Here is a 19043-nt window from a genome sequence, read left to right on the forward strand (position 1 = left end):
GCCCTACTTGAAACCCAGTCTGGACAACTAGAACTTGCAGATTCAGAATTAATTTTCATTTGGCGGTGGTGTTGGTATGCACATGCACATATGGACGGATGTGTTTGTGCATGCAAAGCATGCCCAATGTTTATTAAATGTTTTTGAAACTAATGCTATATATACTCTGTGGCAGTAAATAACAGCATCTCCAGTTAGTGGATGGACTTGTGCTGCACCTTCTTGGACTGCAGCTGCAGATCTTCTTCCCCCATGCAACTTCAGTGTAATTCTCCAGCAGCTACAGGTTCTGGTTAGAATGGCCTTCCAGCTCTCTGCAGAGTGAAGCCTCTCCGACCACGAAACAAGAGGCTTTCTGGAGAAGCAGCTGAATGATACAATAGCAGCCTAGTCGTCAAAGAGATGGTAAGGACCAGAGCTGGTTAGTTGCTTGTAAAATGCTCCCAGATGGCAGTATAGTCTGGTAAATAAAATGGAGATATTCACCGAGTTGTAAAATGTATTTGGAGTCATACATATACATTCATACTAAATCTGTTTTTTCCACAAAACCTGTTGCTGGCACTCTTTTTCTTTTTAGAGAAGAGATCAAATGATTTCACATGTATCTCTGTCAAACTGGATTGTTGATCTGCTTTGGTCCAGCACTGTTGAAGCTCTTAAGCTTGATCCATTTTAAAGCACCTTGGAACTATTCCACAAAATAAAAGTTCAGTAAAATGAGAAAAGGGGGGCCTTGTTGCCAAGTAGAGCAAATAATGGTTGTCAACCTTCTTCTATGCAAGCCTTTGGCAAACAGGGTAACATGAGATTTACCAGTTTTATGCCCGGTTCACATCAGTTTTTATAACAGCCAGCATGCTGGAAATAATGTTGTTGGGTGTTGTAATAAATGTAATAAAATGCTAATAAATTGTGTGAAGCCTTGTTTTAACTAGCAAGAACTAATATTTCCATTGTTATAAAGCAGTAACACTAATGTAAAAGCAAAACCTTGAGAATTTAGGAAGACCCAATCTAAAATCAGTCCTGCCTCCACAAAGGACATAATGTAGTGGAAACACTGTAAAGAACAGGCATTCAAACACAGGCAGAAATATGTTTCTAAAAATAAAACAATGGCTGTTATACTAATATCCGTCTTGCATTTCTGCGTTTCTGCAGGATTCGTTTATCTGAATTTTCCTGGACTTTGTGCTTCGGTTTTATAAAAAAGTCAGAGGATATCAGAAAATGTTTTATTGCCTCCGTTGTAAATAAATAAATGCAAGCGAAATGGAACAGATATATTTTCCAGCTGGTGATGGAAACCATGTGATCTGTGAAAATCTTTGCTTTTGACTTCATATTGCCACAGATGCCAAGTAGAGGATCTGATAAAGTCCCAAAATGTGTATTTCCACCCCACCTTACTTAACTGACCCTCCACTGCCCCATTATGACTACCCATGGAGAGAGGGTGTAGGGGCCGTATTGGAGTTGGGGCCACCCACTTTCCTAGGAAGAGTGGTGAATGACTGTTTGGGCCTTCCACTGTTTATTTCATGGTTTGATTGGCTGAAGTGAGAAACGACAGCGATGATGTCATTTCAGTCTCCATGGTTTTGGTTTGTTTGTCATCCAAACCTGGGATGTGTCGGTGTTGGAGATGACCAAAGCTCTTCTTGGCTGAGCTTCTGTCAGTGTTGGAGTGGGGAAAGCCAGGATTGAGACTGAGCTAACAAGGATTTAGAGCTTTAAATGTTCGTGCCTTTGAAGAGCAGTTTCTGAAAACATTGACGCAATGATGCAGTTACTGTTTTCATGAAATCATCATGGGGCTGCTTTGAGACTTAACATAGTTTTGCAACATAACTATTGCCACTTACTAATCTATTTATTGTTATATTGCCCACCTGATGTGAGTTTAGGGAAGTTTGTCTCCAAAGCATACATAATGCGTAATAGCAAAGCACTCTTTGCAGTTTACATCTGCTGTGAGTTGTTACTATTGTGGGCTCAACCAGCGTATTCATTTCTCAGCAGTTATGTTGCACTTTTTGGTGATTTGCCCAGTCATCGGGGTGCCAGTATATTAAATGAATTAGCCCGTTGATAATGAAATGATAATAATCACAAGGTACATATCTCAAAGTCAAAGTCAACTTTATTGTCAATTCTGCCACATGTACAGGACATACAGAGAATAGAAACTAATAGCAAATGAACATTTAAATATAAGAGTGATTAAAAAATGCAGGTAAAATAATTAAAAAGTAAAAATTTAAATAAATACAATACAATTTTACATATAACAAGAAAGCTATACAATATACAATATAATGGGTAAATGACATTGGGTGTAAACCAGGCAGAGTAGTGCAAATCTGCTGTCAAGTAATTTAAAAAAAATGTTGTAAAAGTACTTATTTCAAAGAAATACTTCCTGGTTGAAAAGGAAAGATGAGAACATTCAGTTCATTAGATGTGGTGCATGTTATGGCTGTCAGAATGGGCTTTTAATCACGCATGAGGGCGTAAAACAGGTTGTTCTGGAAGGTAGAAGGAAGTAGAGCTGGGCGATATATCGAGTTTTTAAAAAATATCGATATATTTTTATACGAGATATAAGATGTGACAATATCCTTTATATCGATATAGTCTATGTTACGTTATAATTATACTTGTGGAGCCGCAAGTTTGCCTCTCTTTCGTCCACTTTCGTCTTTACGCAACGTTACTCGGCCTCGCCTCTCCTTCACTGAACACAACTCCCCCTCCTCCCCCATCGCTTCACCTGCAGGAAGCGACAAGATGGACACGGCAAATCTCCGTTAACGAGTTACTGCGCATCGCCCCGTGTGTGGGGCTGGACGCCGTCAACGTGTTAGCTAGCTAACCACGCTAACGCCATGCAGCCCAGAGGGGCTGCACGTACTAAAATCCTTTCATTTTCTCAAAAGTTGACAGCGCGCCTTATGTATGAATTCTGGTTGTGCTTGATGGCCGCGAACCGATTTTATGTGGAACACGGCGCTCAGCAATCTGTCAAAAAATGTTTTAGTACGACTTTGATAAGCTACGGAGCTGCACCGCGTGATGGATTGTCGGAGGATTACGGCTGAGCCTCGCGGAGTGATACGTACTGTGCTTCAACGTAATATTACCCTACTGTGTATAAGGACCATAAATGGCACCTGTTAAGAGACGTGGTTGCGAAGCGGATTTCAAACTCCAGGCTGTCAGTCACGCAGTACAAGTAGGGAACAGAGCAGCTGTGAAATCTGTCTTTGTTATTATGCTCAGCGTCTTTTAGTTTACATTTTGACTGCACAATTGTGAGCTTTTTGTTATGCACAAAAACAACATTGTTTTCTTTTATTTATGGAGCATTATTATTTAATAAATGCTCATAATTTATTTTTGAGTAAATCTGCTCTATGTTAATAAAAGTGCCTGTGTGACATCTGGGACACAGCTTTGACTAAGAACTCTCTTTTTGTTCTTACTTTATGACTTTAAAAAAATATATCGAGATATATATCTTATATCGCCATCCAGCTAAAAAATATCGAGATATGAATTTTGGGTCATATCGCCCAGCCCTAGAAGGAAGTGGCTTTGGTTGAACTGGTTCTTTAAAGTTGCCACAATTTTGTCTGTGAGGCTTCTACCGCTGACAGACAGGATATCCTCCTGTCACATTCCTTCAGAAACCAGACGGGAGCAAACGCGAGAGTGTCTGCTGATAGCAGTCAGTCATGGAGTCAGAAGTGATGCCTGTGGTGACAGGATTTTGTAATACGAGGCGGTGGTGACCACAGAAGGTTGTTTGTTTTTTTGCCCTTGCCAGAATTTACAGAAACAAATTTGTTGTCTTTAATTTTTAACTCCATCTTAGAAAAGTTTATTGAAACAATTACTGAAGGCGTTTGGACCCAAATATAAAACGGTAAAACAGAAACAGGCTTGTAAGCGAAACGTGGCACAGACCTCTCTGTTGCGATCACTGAGACGGCCTTTCAGCAGCTGATGCTTTGAGCCTGATGGCTTTGCTTTGTTCGGCCTCAGTAGATTGTTCATCTGATCTGAGTCAGCTGCCTGCAGAGTCTCCTGCACCTGTCCGCCACATTCACTTCTGCTTCCACCTCAGGACGTAAGACTGTGAAATGGCTCACATGAGGTCAGTGGGTTTTTTGCTTTGTAGCTTGGGCCCAGATCCAGACATGATTTAGAAGTGATCTGTAAAATCAGTTCATGGAGCCAATGGAGAGAAGCCAGGGCTGGGTTGATGTGACATCATCTCCTAAAACGAGTGTGAAGCTGGTTTCAGAGGCATTTTGAACTCAGTGGAGTTAAGAGTGATGTTTAATTTATACGGGAGAGGGTAGAGAAAATAAAAGCATAAGTGAACTTTTCAAGGTTGGGCCTCATGACTACTGGTTTTGTTTTGATCTTATTGGGAAGAAGCAGGAGTGGAACGCTTTTCTGATGTGTGGGTCAAAGCGCAGGGTTCATTGAAATGCAGTACTACTTAAACAACAGAATATAATTAGCAAGCAAAAGTTTTGTCTTTCAAAAATGAAGTGTGTTTGCTACACTTCTGTCACAGCAAAATGAATGTCTGTTCTGGTCATTTATATGACACCGAACCATAACACAGAGATTTGTGCTTCATGAAACGATTATTCACGGCTCGACGTGGCTGTCACAACAAGGCGTATAAATGCAAACAGCGTGCAGCTTGTGAAGCTCCGTTATCAACGTAATTTTTCACGCAGTTCAATCTGTACAGCTTCTTGTTACCCTGCTAGAGTATCCATAACCAGCGATACCGGTGGCAATTTGATACACGCAGTCTCTGAAGCAAGGAAAGCAGGTTGCTGTGCAGCCGTGTGTCTCCTTTCATGTCCCTTTCATGGGATAGGTTGCATTTACACACATGCAAGAGAAGACCTGCACATGCAACATAACGCGAAATGTCAGATGCACAAATGCACACACCAGTATGTGCGATCCTAGACGAGGCTAAAGCTGCAGGTTGTTTGCAGTGGAAGAACGGTGGAGGGTGTGTAGTGGAAGCTACAGATGAAATGTGGAAGCACCACCATGGTCTCAAGAAGAGACTCAAAGTGGAGTCATGCCGAGGCAGTCAGGTATGTTCCAGCGTTTTCTTTAGATGGATGATCTTTTATTCTGTTTGTATTTCAGCGCTACAGAAAAAGAGAGAGGGGTTCGACTCAGTGCATCCATGTATTTAGTACTGTGTAGTGAATGCTGCAGTGTTATCATTTCACACTGCTGACTAGGAATGACCTTTGTTGGATAGGATTGGGATTATGTTTGGGATACTGGGATGGGCTCCAGTTGTATTCAATTTCTGATCTTTTGCCAACTATCAGCATCCAAGCTCTTCAATCTATGCTACATTGGTAAATCTTATTGTTTTGAGGGACAGACGAAGCTAAGATGACAAAGTTGCCAACTGCTCCATTTTACTGCAGGGAGTGTCATGAGCAGAGCTGGTTTAGATGAAAACAGTAATCAGGTTTTTAATTTTAGGGTACCAAATCTTTGACGTGTCTTGCTCTTTGGAAAGGTCCTCGAACAGTCTGTCAAGACTGACACTGCACTTCTACAGTTGTTAGATGTAATAGGCTATCCAAAATGCAACAGGAACCCTAAATATTACTGTTTTTAATCATTTATGGTGGTAGGTATCACCCCTACGCTGGGTATTACTTTCTGAGGACCTTTCAGGGGACACATCCCTTTCTTCCTGTCACTGTAATTTCACCTTTGTAGCTGGACGATAAAGACTGAAAACGACTCCTCCAAGGAATCAATTGAAATCCTAAAATGCACCGAATAACGTTATTGAACTCGTCTCGTGTCATTGTGCGTTCTGTGCCGAGGCCTGCCGAAGCAGGTCTGTTGTGGATGACAGCGCTGAGAAAGAATCAAGTGTCGCAACTGAACTTTTCATCACCGGTTTCTCAAACACCTGAGCTTTTTGTCCCCGACTCACCTTCTGATTATATCTCCTCCTTCCTGTCACACTAGTTGCTGCTCTTGTGGTTTTCTTTTCATTCTCTTCTGCGCATCTCGTGCTTTTCTCTGAAAAGGATAATAAAAATGAAGCATTGCCTCGCTCTAGCAGTGATGTTGAAAGGAAGAAAGACACTTGATAAAGGGCATATTAATCTTTCTTCTTTTCTTCTCTTCCCATCCCTTGTCGTGCTATGACAAGTTTGCAAGTCAGGTGGGGAAATGATAAAACACAAATTAACATGTCTGGCAACAACATTGAAATCGATTGACGGCTAAGTGAGTCTGCCAGCGAGTCCTAGCAAATTATCTCTTGAACAGCTTTGTATGCCTTTTCAAAATCTTCCATTGTGTCAGTTTGTGGTCTCCTATAGGGTATTTAACATCTCAGGCTCACATAGACAGTTGCCAGGTTTCTGCTTTGCTTTTTTGAAAAAGCATTTTAAGAGTCTAGATTTTGTATTGTTTTTTTTGTTTTTTTTTCCTCGCCACTCGGGCTGGATTTCAGTTCCCCTCGTTGTTGTAGGATGAAGAGATGCCGGGCTAAGGGCTGACGTGCTGGCAGGCTAACAGTTGGTGTAACCTTAGACACCACGCCGACGTGCGTCTTCACTTTACCTCTCGACCCTTGAAAGAAACCAAACTTAAAACTAATTTAGTATGTGTAGCTTTCTCTGGTTGACCACAAAAAGGCTTTGCATTGGAAAAAAGGAAACTCTTTAAAGTATTTTTAGAATTCAAGTAAGAACTTTAAGGCCCAGATTTCCCCCATAACTGTTGGAGATGATCGCATCAGTATTTTGTTCTGATTTTTCTTTTGTGATTTGCTTAGTGGAAGAAGTATTTATTCAGAAAGCATTTGACCTACTGCTTCAATTGATGTTGGGTTTTTAGAAAATGTAATTCAAATTACATGTAGTAAACAGTATTACAGTTGTGATACTGTAAACCATCTACGTGCTGTTCCAAAAGGAGTTAAATGTAACACTAACCCTCCGGTTTTAAATGCAGCCAAACAGAACTGTACCAAAGAGTTAGTGTTGTTGAGTAGTGAAATATTTGACCCTCTCTGAAAGAGTAAGAGGCAATGTTAATATAAGCAGCTATTGGTAGTGAGAAAATGAACCTATATTAAGGCCATTTTTGTAAAACGTTGGCAAATTTGTTGACATGACAGGAAAAAAAGAACCTGATGAAATTGAGATTTATTAGCTTGTTTTCCTGAAACCTTCTGTGCTGCTGACTTGTGTGTATTCAAACTTTAAAATAGACTTTAGTTTAGGAAAATGACTTTATTTGAGGGCTGTTGGGATTAAAGTAAACATAGCCGAAATATTTCAGCCTGGGAAATTTTTCTTTTTTTTAAGAACTCAACCATGGCCATCAGTGTAAATACCAACGACAGATTACTGTTTTTCCCCAGTGAGGCATTTCTTGAAATTTCAGGGATCTCATCTGAATCACCTCGACGCTGCTGATGAGAAATTCTTTTGTGTCTCGTGGCGATGATGCAACTTTATAGCAACACTTGAAGGTGCACACAAAGTAAACAGCGGTGAATTTTAAAAAAGAAAAAAAAAGTTTCTCACCACCCAAAGACATAGTTTGGGGTTTATGGAGGCAGCACAGGCTCACTGCCATTACTGTGCTTACGTGAGTATTTACCCTCCACCCCCACCCTACCCCCAAGGCCTACGCTGAGCCAGGAAAAACTGAAAGCGTGTCAAGTTTATTAGCAGCCACAAGTTGCTTATTGGATTTCAGTGCAGCTGTGCCAGCTTCACTTGCATCAAGTGTCATGCAGCTTCACTCTAAGGCAGACCTGACTAATTAATCAGATCAATAAATTCTATTGGAAGACAAATCCTCGCCTCAACATCGTACAAGAAAGCGACACTGCAACCGTAGATGGTTGTTCTACATCCATATCATTAAGGAGCGTGTGTGGTTTTCCTGACTTAGTTTGGTTCTCGAGAGCAGCTCAAAGTGACTGTTTTAAAAGTTCAGACAATATAACCGAACTAAACAGCTGTTGTCGTTTTATAATTGTTGGTACTTTGAGATTATCAAATTCTTTTGCATGTTATCTCCTTTCACTCGAGTTTAACGTGAAAACCTTTGCTCCCAGCATTCCCTGTGGTTCCATTGATTTTTCATTTATTTTTTGGCCTTATCTTGTTAACGTGCAACCAGTATGAAGGTCATTATAGTGATGAGCTCGAAGACAATGCATTCAATTGATCATAATGAAGGCCTGAAGTCTGCTTTGCCTACAATGCTGTGGTCAACTGAACTCAAGTATGTGTGTGTATATTTTTGTGTGACACACAAAATGGCTTAGTTTGCAGCGTTTTCCCCCCATTTTGCACCTTATATACTACAAGTAACTTGTGATTTGTCAAATACATGACAAAAACCACGTTTTCATTTCATGGATTTGACTGCACACTCTTCCACTGCTTGATTTCTGTTATTTTTGAAACAGATTAAAATAAAAAAATAATTTTTACTCCAAAGATTTGAGTGGGATTTGCAGGCACTTGGAGTGAACTTCACATTTCTCTGATTTTCTGGCTCCCATGAGCCACAATTTCCATTTACTCTTCTTTCCTCTCGGGCTTCTTTGGATTTTGCTGCATGTGAGGAATTAAAAGATGCAGTCTGCTTAATGATTGTTCATGATTCATTAAATTAATTAGGCTACAGGCGTAAATCTCCTGCGTCTTTCTCTTTGGATTGCATGTGAAATCCTCTTTTGCATTTTTGCACAGGTATCTTTTCCCCCCCTCTGTTAATCAGATAAGTAATTTATAAGACCGAGAGCTCTCTCCTTGCACGACTCGGAGCAGTGGTTCACACATGCTGTAATAAAGATACCTTTGTTTGGTTTCTTTTAAAGCTTAATGCGCTGGATAAAGTCTGCTGATTAATCCTACCTGCCTAGTTTTAATGTTTGCTCCCAGATGGTGTAATTTTTGACTATTTTTGGAGAGTAATACGTTATGCTGTCAAGTGGTTGCCTGTTTTGATCAGATATGAGTGTTTCTTTGAATGGCAACATTGTTCTGTGTATGGCTCAGCAACATTTCTGTCTTTTCTCAGTTTATTATCCCTACGTTTCAGTTCCTGAGACAAAGACTAACATTAGTGGATTTGAATGGAAAGACAAAGAGTGATGGTGTTGGTGCCCCAGGAGTGACTTTGACACAGGGTATAATGGATAAGAAACATAATTCAAGACATTGCTGTAGTTGACCTTTGGTGATCGCTCTATGCTCATGCGTGTCTAATTATAGGAAGTGATGTTCAGGTTTTATTTAAATAAATTTACTGGTAAACTATGGCATTTGTCATCAAGATCATAATGAAGTGATTCTGATTCAGGAAGTGAGCGAGTGCACAGAGAAGAACCTAACCTTTTCATTATCTGCACCTCTTTCCATTCAGAATGAATATTTATATGTGAAGACCACAGTTAGTTAGTCTGTTACTACATGCTGAGCTCTGAGTCTTGACACATAAAGCAGAAGGAATGGTTGGTGCTTGAAGAGGACAGCACCAGTCAGAGTGATGTCATCAAAGCTTTCTGAAAACCTTGAGGACATGTATTTACATATATCATGCAACTCCCTAGGACATGTATCTTGCAAAAAATTTGGGGAAGAAGTGCTGAATTATCAAATGAACAAGCCCAGTTTGTGGAAAACATCTTATTACAACACATAATGGGTTTTATTGGATGGTAAGAACAAAAGAAAGGAGAAAAATGGCTCTTATTATTTTGACATGGGTAGTGGGTTGGTCTTTGGGACCCCCAAACAATGAGAAAGAAAAGCCAATGGCAACACAACTCAGGGGTTAAAAGATTAATATCAAAGCACGAGTGAGGCTTTGAAATGATAAGCATGGTCCAAGTGCACTGGTAAAGTTAATAATGTTAGTGTTGGTGTTCACTTCAGTGGAGCCCAGCAGGGCACTCGTTCAAATCGAACCCAAAGTGTACTCGACGTCAAACTGACAGCTAATAAAATGTATTATTAGATTACACACAGTCCTTACACTCGCACACGCGTATCGGTGTGCGTTTGTGCACACGTCTGTCTGCGGTTTTACACACATCGCGTAGCACTTTAGTGGCTTTTTCCAATTCCTGTTTCTCTTCTCACTGATGTCATTGTAGTTGAATGAAAGGGTCTTTTGTACCTTACGCCAGCCTTACTTTGACCCTACAATCCAGGAAACGTACAGTGTGCTGCCCTACCGTGGCTGTGTACACATCCGAACAACAGATGTGATTGAAAGGGGATTTTGTCAGTCGTCATGAACAGAGCACTCACATTGTTTGTCTGCAAGATTGAGATGGGTGATAATATCTACAAGGTGACCTTTTCTCCTTTTTAAAAAAAGGGAGAAAGTCACCACTCAGATTGTTGTAAGCATGTTTTGTTTTTAAGGTTTTAAAATCACAGCTCTTATAAAGATGTTCTGTACAGTCTTGAGGAAACTTTTATTTATCCAGGGAGGGTTTGCCTGAAAAAATAAGCGTGTGCTTCCAGCAGTAACCTGCTTTGTATTTTTACTGTCAGCCTGAGCTGCTTATTACTACAATAGTCCTTCCTTGAGCAGTAAAAAGAAAACAGATTAGTACTTAGCTCCTTTTCACATATCACAGCAAGGTTACCTCATGATACTTAACCTATATTGGCTATTATTCTATTATTTTATATGTTACCCTTCTGCCTTTTGAATAATAGAGAAAAATAATGGAAAAGTTTGTTGCTTGTATAGAAATATTATGCAATTTGTGTTACTGGGAGAGCAAGTTCAGGCAATATACTCATTATACAGTCAGTGTACTCTCCTGCTTATTCTTTCTCAATACTGTTTTTCTCAAGTTTTTCCTTTTTTTTTTTTATAAAGTTTTTGCATTATTAAGTTTTATTTTAAAAACCTTTCCTGATATGGTTCTGGAATAGGTTACAGAGTCCGCGCTGAGACATGTTTTCACACCAGTAATCAAGACCACTTCTAGTTATTGGACCAGTGTTAACTGTTTGTTACGGATTGTGGTTCACGAAAGGTTTGAGTCCTGTAATTTTTGGTTTGGAACAATCTGGAAAAATCCGAAAGTGTGGATGAAAAATCTAGCTTTTAATTTCAGACGCTAATTCAATTACAGCGAAAGAGATCTCTGACTTTTGCAAGCTACACGCATGAATCAGAGTCCTTTTGTTATTAAAAGGAAAATACCGTATACAGAAAGTTAAACTGGGTGAACCGATAAAGTAAGTGAGGTTTATTGGCTGTTGTGAAATGCCAAGGTCAGGGAAACTACAGTGAGTTGAGCGTGCACACATTCATGCACCACTTAAGTGACAAAAACCCCACTGTGTGCTCTTAATCCACTGTTCATTAGTGGAGCCTGCTGTGAGGATAAAGCATGTGTTTGCCCTCACCATAAGATGAGTGTCACATTGTCTTGATTTTTGGGAGCTTCCACCATCTCATTTCCTTTAAGTGACTTCCTCCCCAGGTCTCCATCTGGCCTGTGTTTAGAATCTACATGCTCTTAAATATTCTTTCAGATCTTCTGTGCTTCACAGCTCTTTCCTCTGCCCCATCTTCCTAAATTAAAAGGGAGGAGGAGAGAAGACTGCAGCAAAATGCATTTTTTAGTGACGGGGAAGCTCTCTGGAGAGTACAAAACGGTGTCACACTCAACTTGCAAATTAAAGTTGACACAACAAATGCTTTTGGATCTGTACTGATCCAGCACCGTAGGCTTTGTGAGTTGGATAGATGTGTAGAGGATTCCCAGTAAGGGAACACTGCAGGCGACTTCTGAAATAATAAACACATTTTAATTTGTATAAAGCATAAGGCAGCAATCTGTTACTTTTATTAAAACAAAGATTTAAAAAAATATGTTAAAAAATGACTGAAATGTTTGACAAAAGACAGAATAAAGAGCAAGGAGGGCTGAAAAGGGAGTTTAAAAAACAAAAAAGAGACATCATTTACAGTAAGACGAAGAGCAGACTGGTGGTAAATACAGGAGTAGGTGGGAACATGACCTACAGTTTGTCATGTCTCTTTTGTGGCACAGTAATGCATAACCACTGCAAGAGATCATAACAAAACCCAAACCTTTGGCAAGAACACAGAGTGTCTACAAGCTCTGACACACTGTAGCAGAAGGCTGGATCTGGCAGAACAATGCTGCGTTTCTTTAAGGCACATAGGAGTGTCTTTGGCTCAAAATTCACCCCCAAAAAACCTCTTTATGATCTGCGCAACAAAGGGATGATTGATAGAGAGTGAACATTTGAGAACTGGTTTCATTCAGCCCCGAGGTCAACACAGTTCAGTTTCACAAGTTTACATGTACCTAGAACATTTTTAATCTGTGCCACTGAAGACAAGTTGGTATCTGCGGTCAGGTGACACACTGAGTTTTTCCTAACTATAGTAAACAGTGTCAATGTCACAAAATGCCTGAATACCAGGTAATCTGTGCTAAAGCCTCTAACCTAACAGCATAGATTGTTTTCTGTGTGAGAACTGTGAACACATAACCCTCTTTAGCCAAAATTTAAACAACAAAAACTCTATGGCTTTAATTTTGTCCATAGTTTTATTAATTTCTTCAAAATTAAAACCATTACCATCAAATAAAGCTCTAAAAGCTCTTTTCTGGTTAAATCTGGACTGAGTTTGTTAAAATCTGAGTGTCATTGGCTCATTTTGGGGTTTTTTAATTCTTCTGGCCATGGAATAAATAAAATGTTTATAGTTTAACCCGGCTACAAAAAAAATTACTTCTGTACTTCCTACAGAAATAAAATAATTGGCATGAAGACTATGATGCACTTGTTTATTGGATAATTGCTCACACCATCGAGGTTGGCGCTCTAGATTTCATTCCGAGGAGTCTATGTCATCCCAGTTGGTCCCCTGTAAATCTGACTCACTTGAGTCTGATGAAGTGGAGGAGAATGAGGCGAGCATGTTTTGAAACACCTCGGTAAAATCTTCTAAAACTTGGAGCAACCTCACAGTAGAGTTCTCCGAGTCATCTGTGTCTGGGCTCGCTGCAGCTTCAGGTGGTACAACAGAAGGTGATGAGGAGGAACTGCTGGGCAACAGCTCTTCAGTGCTTTCCATATAGTTTTGAATCAGAGCGATTGGAGAGTCTCTGCTGTCATTTTCAAAGCTTTGTCCACCCTCACTCACCAAGTAGTGCTAAAAATAAAGAAATCGTTTCTGCCACCAACATCATTTATCATTTATTGTGGCATAAAATACAAAGCTATTCAATGTTTCAGCTATAACACTATTTAATCACCTAAAATAACCTTACCTCCATGTCTATAATTGCGTTGTTTAAGTAGATGTTTTCAAAGTTCACCAGATTGTCATGCAGGCAAACAAGATCCCGGTAATTCGCCTCGCTGCCTTCGTCGTCAGATTCACCGTAACTCCAGAGTTTTTTGGCCTCGTCGTCACTCTCGTCCGATTCGAAGTATACGCTGAGGTCTTCCAGAGACATTGTGGTGCAAAGTCTCGTACAGCACACTGCTGTGATCAGAATGAGTGTTGCTACGATAAATCCACGTATTGTTTTGTATGCTGGACAACAGTTTGGTGCTTTGATTTGAAAAGTACTGTAGAGTTCTGGACTGATGCTGTTACTTCAGCTCAGGAATACAGTTTCCTCATTTAAACAAACAAACAAAAGTTTGTCCTGATAGTTTCATTAATGTCCTCAAAATTAAAATAACTACCATCAAGTAAAAACACAGCCCTTATTTGCGTGTATCATTCACCTTATTGCTATTCTTGTTTAACACGCTGTGCGTGAGAAGTTGTGCACTGAAAGTATTAAAACATAGTTTTTTCTTTTTCTTGTCCTTACATGCAAATGTCACTTTCTCCTCACACATTTCTTGTACTGGACAAATTCCAAGGCTGCTACATGTGATGCAATTTATGTCATATAAATGTGTTATTGGGACTGTGTGAAAATAGTATCGTGTAAGACCTTGAAAGATTTGTTATTGAAAAGCTTATTAAGGCCTATATTTCACATCATTTTGATGGCTTCCTGTTAAACAGGCGGCTTTATTTATGCTGTAAGAGATCAAATGTTAAAAAAAAAAAAATCTATATCTTATTAAATGATTCAGCATTTTTCCAGGCTTTTTTCCCTTTATAGTTAAAAATTGTAACATATTGTAGAGTATCTTGCGAAATACATCGAGTTAGTCTGCGTCCACAACTTTGCATACAGTGTCTTTGTCACATGTCAGTACACTCAGGACTGTGTAATACCATTTGAATACTTCTCAACTGTGGACACTGGCACTTCCAGACATTCCTTTTCACGGTGTCAGGGAGATCTTGGTGCTCACGACTCGGCATTGTCTCGCTAAAACGTAGTGATGGGCTTCCCCTGCTGCCAACCTGTTTGCCTTGGCCTCCTTTCAAGTCTGCTGTTGGACTGTTGAGGGCTCTAATAGTTTAGATCGGTCCTCCTTTCTTTAGCAGAGAGCTTCAGCAGAATAATGTCGTGAGAATCTCAATGAGGCCCAGAGGGATCAAACTAGAGTGAGAAAGAAGATGCCACATTAACTTGTTTGTAATGTTTTGTTTTGTTTTTCTCTCTCCGAAAGTCGAGCGAGACAGTTTGAGGGATGATGTGCACAGAAAGTTGTAATACCCATCAGAGAGCTGTTATGTTGAAACATTGTTTACTATGTGACTTAGTCCCTTGTCTTAAGTCTGGCACTGTGACATTTTGCTGTGAGCTATTTTTGCGCGATGAACTTGGCACCACAGAACGACACACAAACGCACACATCAGTTTTAAAGTCTCTTTGTGCCCAAACCTGGTCTGTCCCCACACTGACATACTATAGGGGATTTGAAATAGATTGTGCTGCTATGTGCACTTATTATGTGTGACTATCTTCTTAAAGCCTCAACTAAAGAGCAGGCTGGATTAGTATTACTTTTTAAATCTGCATCCTTATTATCTTAAAGTGCATTAGATACATTGTATATAAATATTCTAATAAGCTGATGGGTTATCGGGGTCATTCTCAAATTGACGTAACAGTTTTTGTAAAGTAGGTAAAATCCTGGCTTTTTAAGCCATTCTTGAACGCTCACTCATTGTTAATCATAAACAATAAATCAAAGTGCTTAGATTTTATGGTTTTTGGGGAGACGCCCCAGTTGATTGAAAACAAAACAGTAAAATGTGTTTTGGCTGAACTGGCTTAAAGGCAGTGGTTTGTGGCTTTCTTTCCCACAACAAACACAAAAGTTGGACATGCTGGCTCTGTTTCAGATGAATACTTTGGACTGAATGCTTTCAGTTATAACAGGCAGCGATAAATTAAAAAAAAAAAAAGTTCTTGAGCACACACAGAAACCTACAGTAATTTGTTTGCATTGGCTTGTTTGCAGATGTAGTTCTGGTGACTGCTGGCTACTGCTTTTCTGTGTCAGATAAGTTTTACAGCTTAGCTTTGATTTCCAGAACTTCCATCTTTTATTTATAGTCGCATACAGCAGAGTGTTCCTAATAAACTTCAAGTTTCATTTTGTTACAAACCGTCTTTGTGTTTGAGGTCTCCATTACTTTTTAAACTAGTGTTTCTGAGACAGTGATGCTTTAGGGTGGTTCACTGTTAATGATTACGGTTCAATCACTACTAAAGTCTGGTCTGGCCAAACTTCTTTATCATTTTTTCCTTTATAAAATCGCTGACATTAAATGTTTTGTGTGTTTGTGTCTGAGATCCATCCTTTAGAATCCACAGGATCTTTGTGTGTGGGGTTGCACAAAGTGACACTGGCTGTAATAAACTATGACATCTGTCACAGCAGCGAGTGAGTGAGTTAAAGGGAAGCTAAAAAAGAGCAACACATGAAAAATACTAATGCAGCTGTTTGAATTGTCGTGTTTTCACTGAGTGCATTTAGACTCAGACTATCAAAACTATCATTGCTGTATAGTTGCATTTCCCCCCCAAAAAATCAGTTTCCTTCTCTGAGGCAGGCCTGTCATGTAGTATTAGTTTGCCAGTTAAACACATCAGACGTGCGTCTGGTGCCCTTTTGCAGTGAGCTGCGTGTGTTGCAGTGGAGTGGAACTGTATAAGTGGGTAATGAGGCTGTAACCCTCAAGGCTGCTGTGTGTGTGGGACGAAGCCAAACAGTCACTTCAAAAGTTAATACTTTGTCAAATGATGCCAGGACACTGGGCACTTCCATGCATGTGCACTCGACTTACATGTTACATGTGCACATGTTTTTGCGTGTCAAGACCCAGGGAGGGGGCTTTACAATCATCTGGGAGTTGGATTTCCTATTTAGAACTGCGTGATGGCGGTAATACTCTACCTTTTATCCCTGCCTTATTGTTATTGTAAAGCTACATTTTTCTATAATTGTACAGTGTCTTTTTCTTTCCCCTCTCTTTTCTTAACCCTTCATGCACCCTTGCCTTTATTCCCACTTATTTCAATCAAGCGTGACCTCTGCGTGTGCTTTTCATGTCAGAAACTTTGACACGTAATTGAGCTTGATTATATAGTAATGGTGGGTGGCATTCCTCGCAGGTCTCGATGACTGTGATAGTCTTGCTTTAAAGAGCCAACAATGATGTGATGAGCGGCATGTCAAAGTGTTTGGAGTGTCCGCTGGTGGACTCGTGTAAGCTCCAAAGAGATTTCGAGGGATTTTCAGTCATGTCTACTTTTCTACTGAAACCCTTTATCAGTTCTCATGATGTTTATGCTTTAAGGTTGTATGTACTCATTTCTTTGCATTTAAAATATAAAATGAATAAAATGGGTCTTGAAGGCCATTTGGAATATATGCATCTTCTTACAATTGCTGCCACACTTTTTCATGTGTCGGGTCATTTTAAAACGACTGTTGATTTTCATCTTGTTGCCTCCTTGTTCTGCAGGATGCCAGCTACTGGCTGCAGGTTCACCGGTTGGAGCATGGTGATGGGGGAATCCTCGACCTGGATGATGTGCTTTGCGATGTGGCTGATGACAAAGACAGGGTGAGTAGACATGAAGTCTTTAAAATTTTCTTTTTTTTTCTGTTTTCCAAAGCACAGGAAGTGCTCACTGACCAGACAGATAAGAGATTTTGTTGTGCACCAAAGCGCCTCTTATCGGTTTCTGGATTTTCATTAATGCCGTCGTTAACCATTTCTTTAATCAGTTGAACGCTCCCCATATATTTACATGGCCTCGCCTATCTCTTGGTAAATCTAAGTTAAACAGATCGAGCAGTGTGCTTTACTTTAGAGCTCCTGAACCACGACTTTCTGAGGTCAGGAATGTAAATATTCAGTTGTTTTCTTCCCAAAGTCTACAGCTATCAAACTAGGCACTCATCATTTGTGCGTGCACATAAACTCCAACCTCCCTGACTGTGTTGCCATTCTGATTCAGGTCATGGTGGTTGGTGGGGGTGTTATGGTTAAAAATCCCAAAAAAAGAACAATGAAGGACAAAAAAGTTGGTCCAGAAAAAAAGATATTTGTATAGATAACTGAAACATTTTTTTACTGCTGTTATTCATGAGCAGCGTCTCAGCCACTGGTGGTGTGCGACAATTTTGGGAGAGTGTGTCATGATTTATGAGTTTGATCGTCGACTTGCAAATTCTGAACACATTTTAACGGCTACTAAATCCCTGTGATTTTGACTTTCTACAATAATTAATGCAACAAAACCCCTTCTACTTCTTATATAGTTTTTTGGAGACCTGGAATGTAAATCTGCCCGTCTGTGAAGCACTTTGGGTCGACTTCTGTCGTTTAAATGTGCTCTAGGCTATAAAAAAATAGATGCGACACTCAACTCAACATTTTTATAGTGAAAATTTTAAGTACATTTTCATTTTAAAAAATGATAATAATTGCACAATTCAGTGGCCTACATACTAAACTTAAAGGATAGAAAGTATCAATCCTTTTGAGCCAGTATTGATCCAGTACCAATACCAGGATTGGTATCGACGCTATCGATATTTGGATCTCCCACTTCTATTCGCTGCACTCATTTGTTTTCAGCCAATCAATGCCAGGTATTATTTCTAAGCGGTTCATTTGGCCAGTAATCTGAAAATATATCGAGAGTCTCTGTGAGGTATTCCACTGGAAACAGACTTCTGCACATAGATAAAAACTACTGATTGTATTTTCAAAGATGAAGAGCTGATTTTTCCAAAGGTGCTAACAGTTTTAGAAGTCGTAACATTTGGTAGAACTTTGGCGACCCAAACACGAAAACTCCAGCTAAAGTTAAAGTAAGAATTGAGATTTCAGGTGCACAGGATCTACTTAACTTCTCCCATCTGCTCTACAGTCAGTGGCTCAAAGGAGTCTTTGTGCTTTCTGTGGCGCACACTCTCTCACGCAACCCTTTCAACCTTTGTTTATAAGCCCTCATCCCTCAGTGTTTATCTGCACGTTTGTGAGTTCATGTGTTTATGTGTGCACCCTTACAACGAGCTGTCATCATGCTCATCTTTTCACATCCCTCGGTCTTTTATGCTCGGCTCTCATTGGTCCCTGCAGGCGTTTCGCGCAGAAGAGTGTGCGTACATTTCATACATGACAACCTGTCAGCCTCGCTGACACACATCTGCATCACTCTCACCGCTATGACACAAAATCCTTTGCGGGTGGATGCTTTGCTTTTCTACAAAGTTTGAACGTACACAGGCATCAGCCATAAGAGCAGAAGCACCCGTTTAATGTAGTGTAGCAGATAGGGCTGCCACGATTTGTCGACTAGTCACGATTACGTCGACTATCAAAATCGTCGACGACTGATTTAATAGTCGACGCGTCGTTTGAAGCTTTGTAAGATCGCAAAAGACGCAGGAATAATAGCAGGATTTAAGAGTGTAATAACGGACTGAAACAGAAGATGGCAGCACTGCATGTACAAGGATTCCAGCTGCCGTTAAACCCCGAAGAA

General features: G+C 40.0%; 2 protein-coding genes across 13 annotated transcripts in view; one reads left to right on the forward strand and one right to left on the reverse strand.

The window, feature by feature from the left end:
- pard3ab (par-3 family cell polarity regulator alpha, b) overlaps positions 1 to 19043 on the forward strand; it is a 245257-nt gene that overhangs the window by 19934 nt on the left and 206280 nt on the right. For all 12 annotated transcript variants that reach the window (XR_015125953.1, XM_086270848.1, XM_086270850.1 and 9 more), the window contains exon 2: positions 17009 to 17110. Coding sequence is in view for 11 of the 12 variants with exons in the window: in XM_086270848.1 (XP_086126974.1) it covers positions 17009 to 17110 (102 nt within the window). In the remaining variant the exon portion in view is untranslated. The remainder of the gene's footprint in view (positions 1 to 17008; positions 17111 to 19043) is intronic.
- Positions 12888 to 13648, reverse strand: LOC147307926 (uncharacterized). Its single transcript, XM_086270861.1, has 2 exons — positions 13388 to 13648; positions 12888 to 13269 (listed from the first exon to the last, which is right to left on the reverse strand). Exons 1-2 carry the CDS (start codon positions 13574 to 13576, stop codon positions 12946 to 12948), a joined length of 513 nt encoding a protein of 170 aa, XP_086126987.1. The 5' UTR covers positions 13577 to 13648; the 3' UTR covers positions 12888 to 12945.

This window comes from Aulonocara sp. 'chitande type north' Nkhata Bay, linkage group LG18, assembly GCF_057382095.1.
Source record: "Aulonocara sp. 'chitande type north' Nkhata Bay isolate Kocher_YH1m ecotype deep benthic linkage group LG18, A_spYH_male_GT1.1, whole genome shotgun sequence".
NCBI lineage: Eukaryota > Metazoa > Chordata > Actinopteri > Cichliformes > Cichlidae > Aulonocara > Aulonocara sp. 'chitande type north' Nkhata Bay.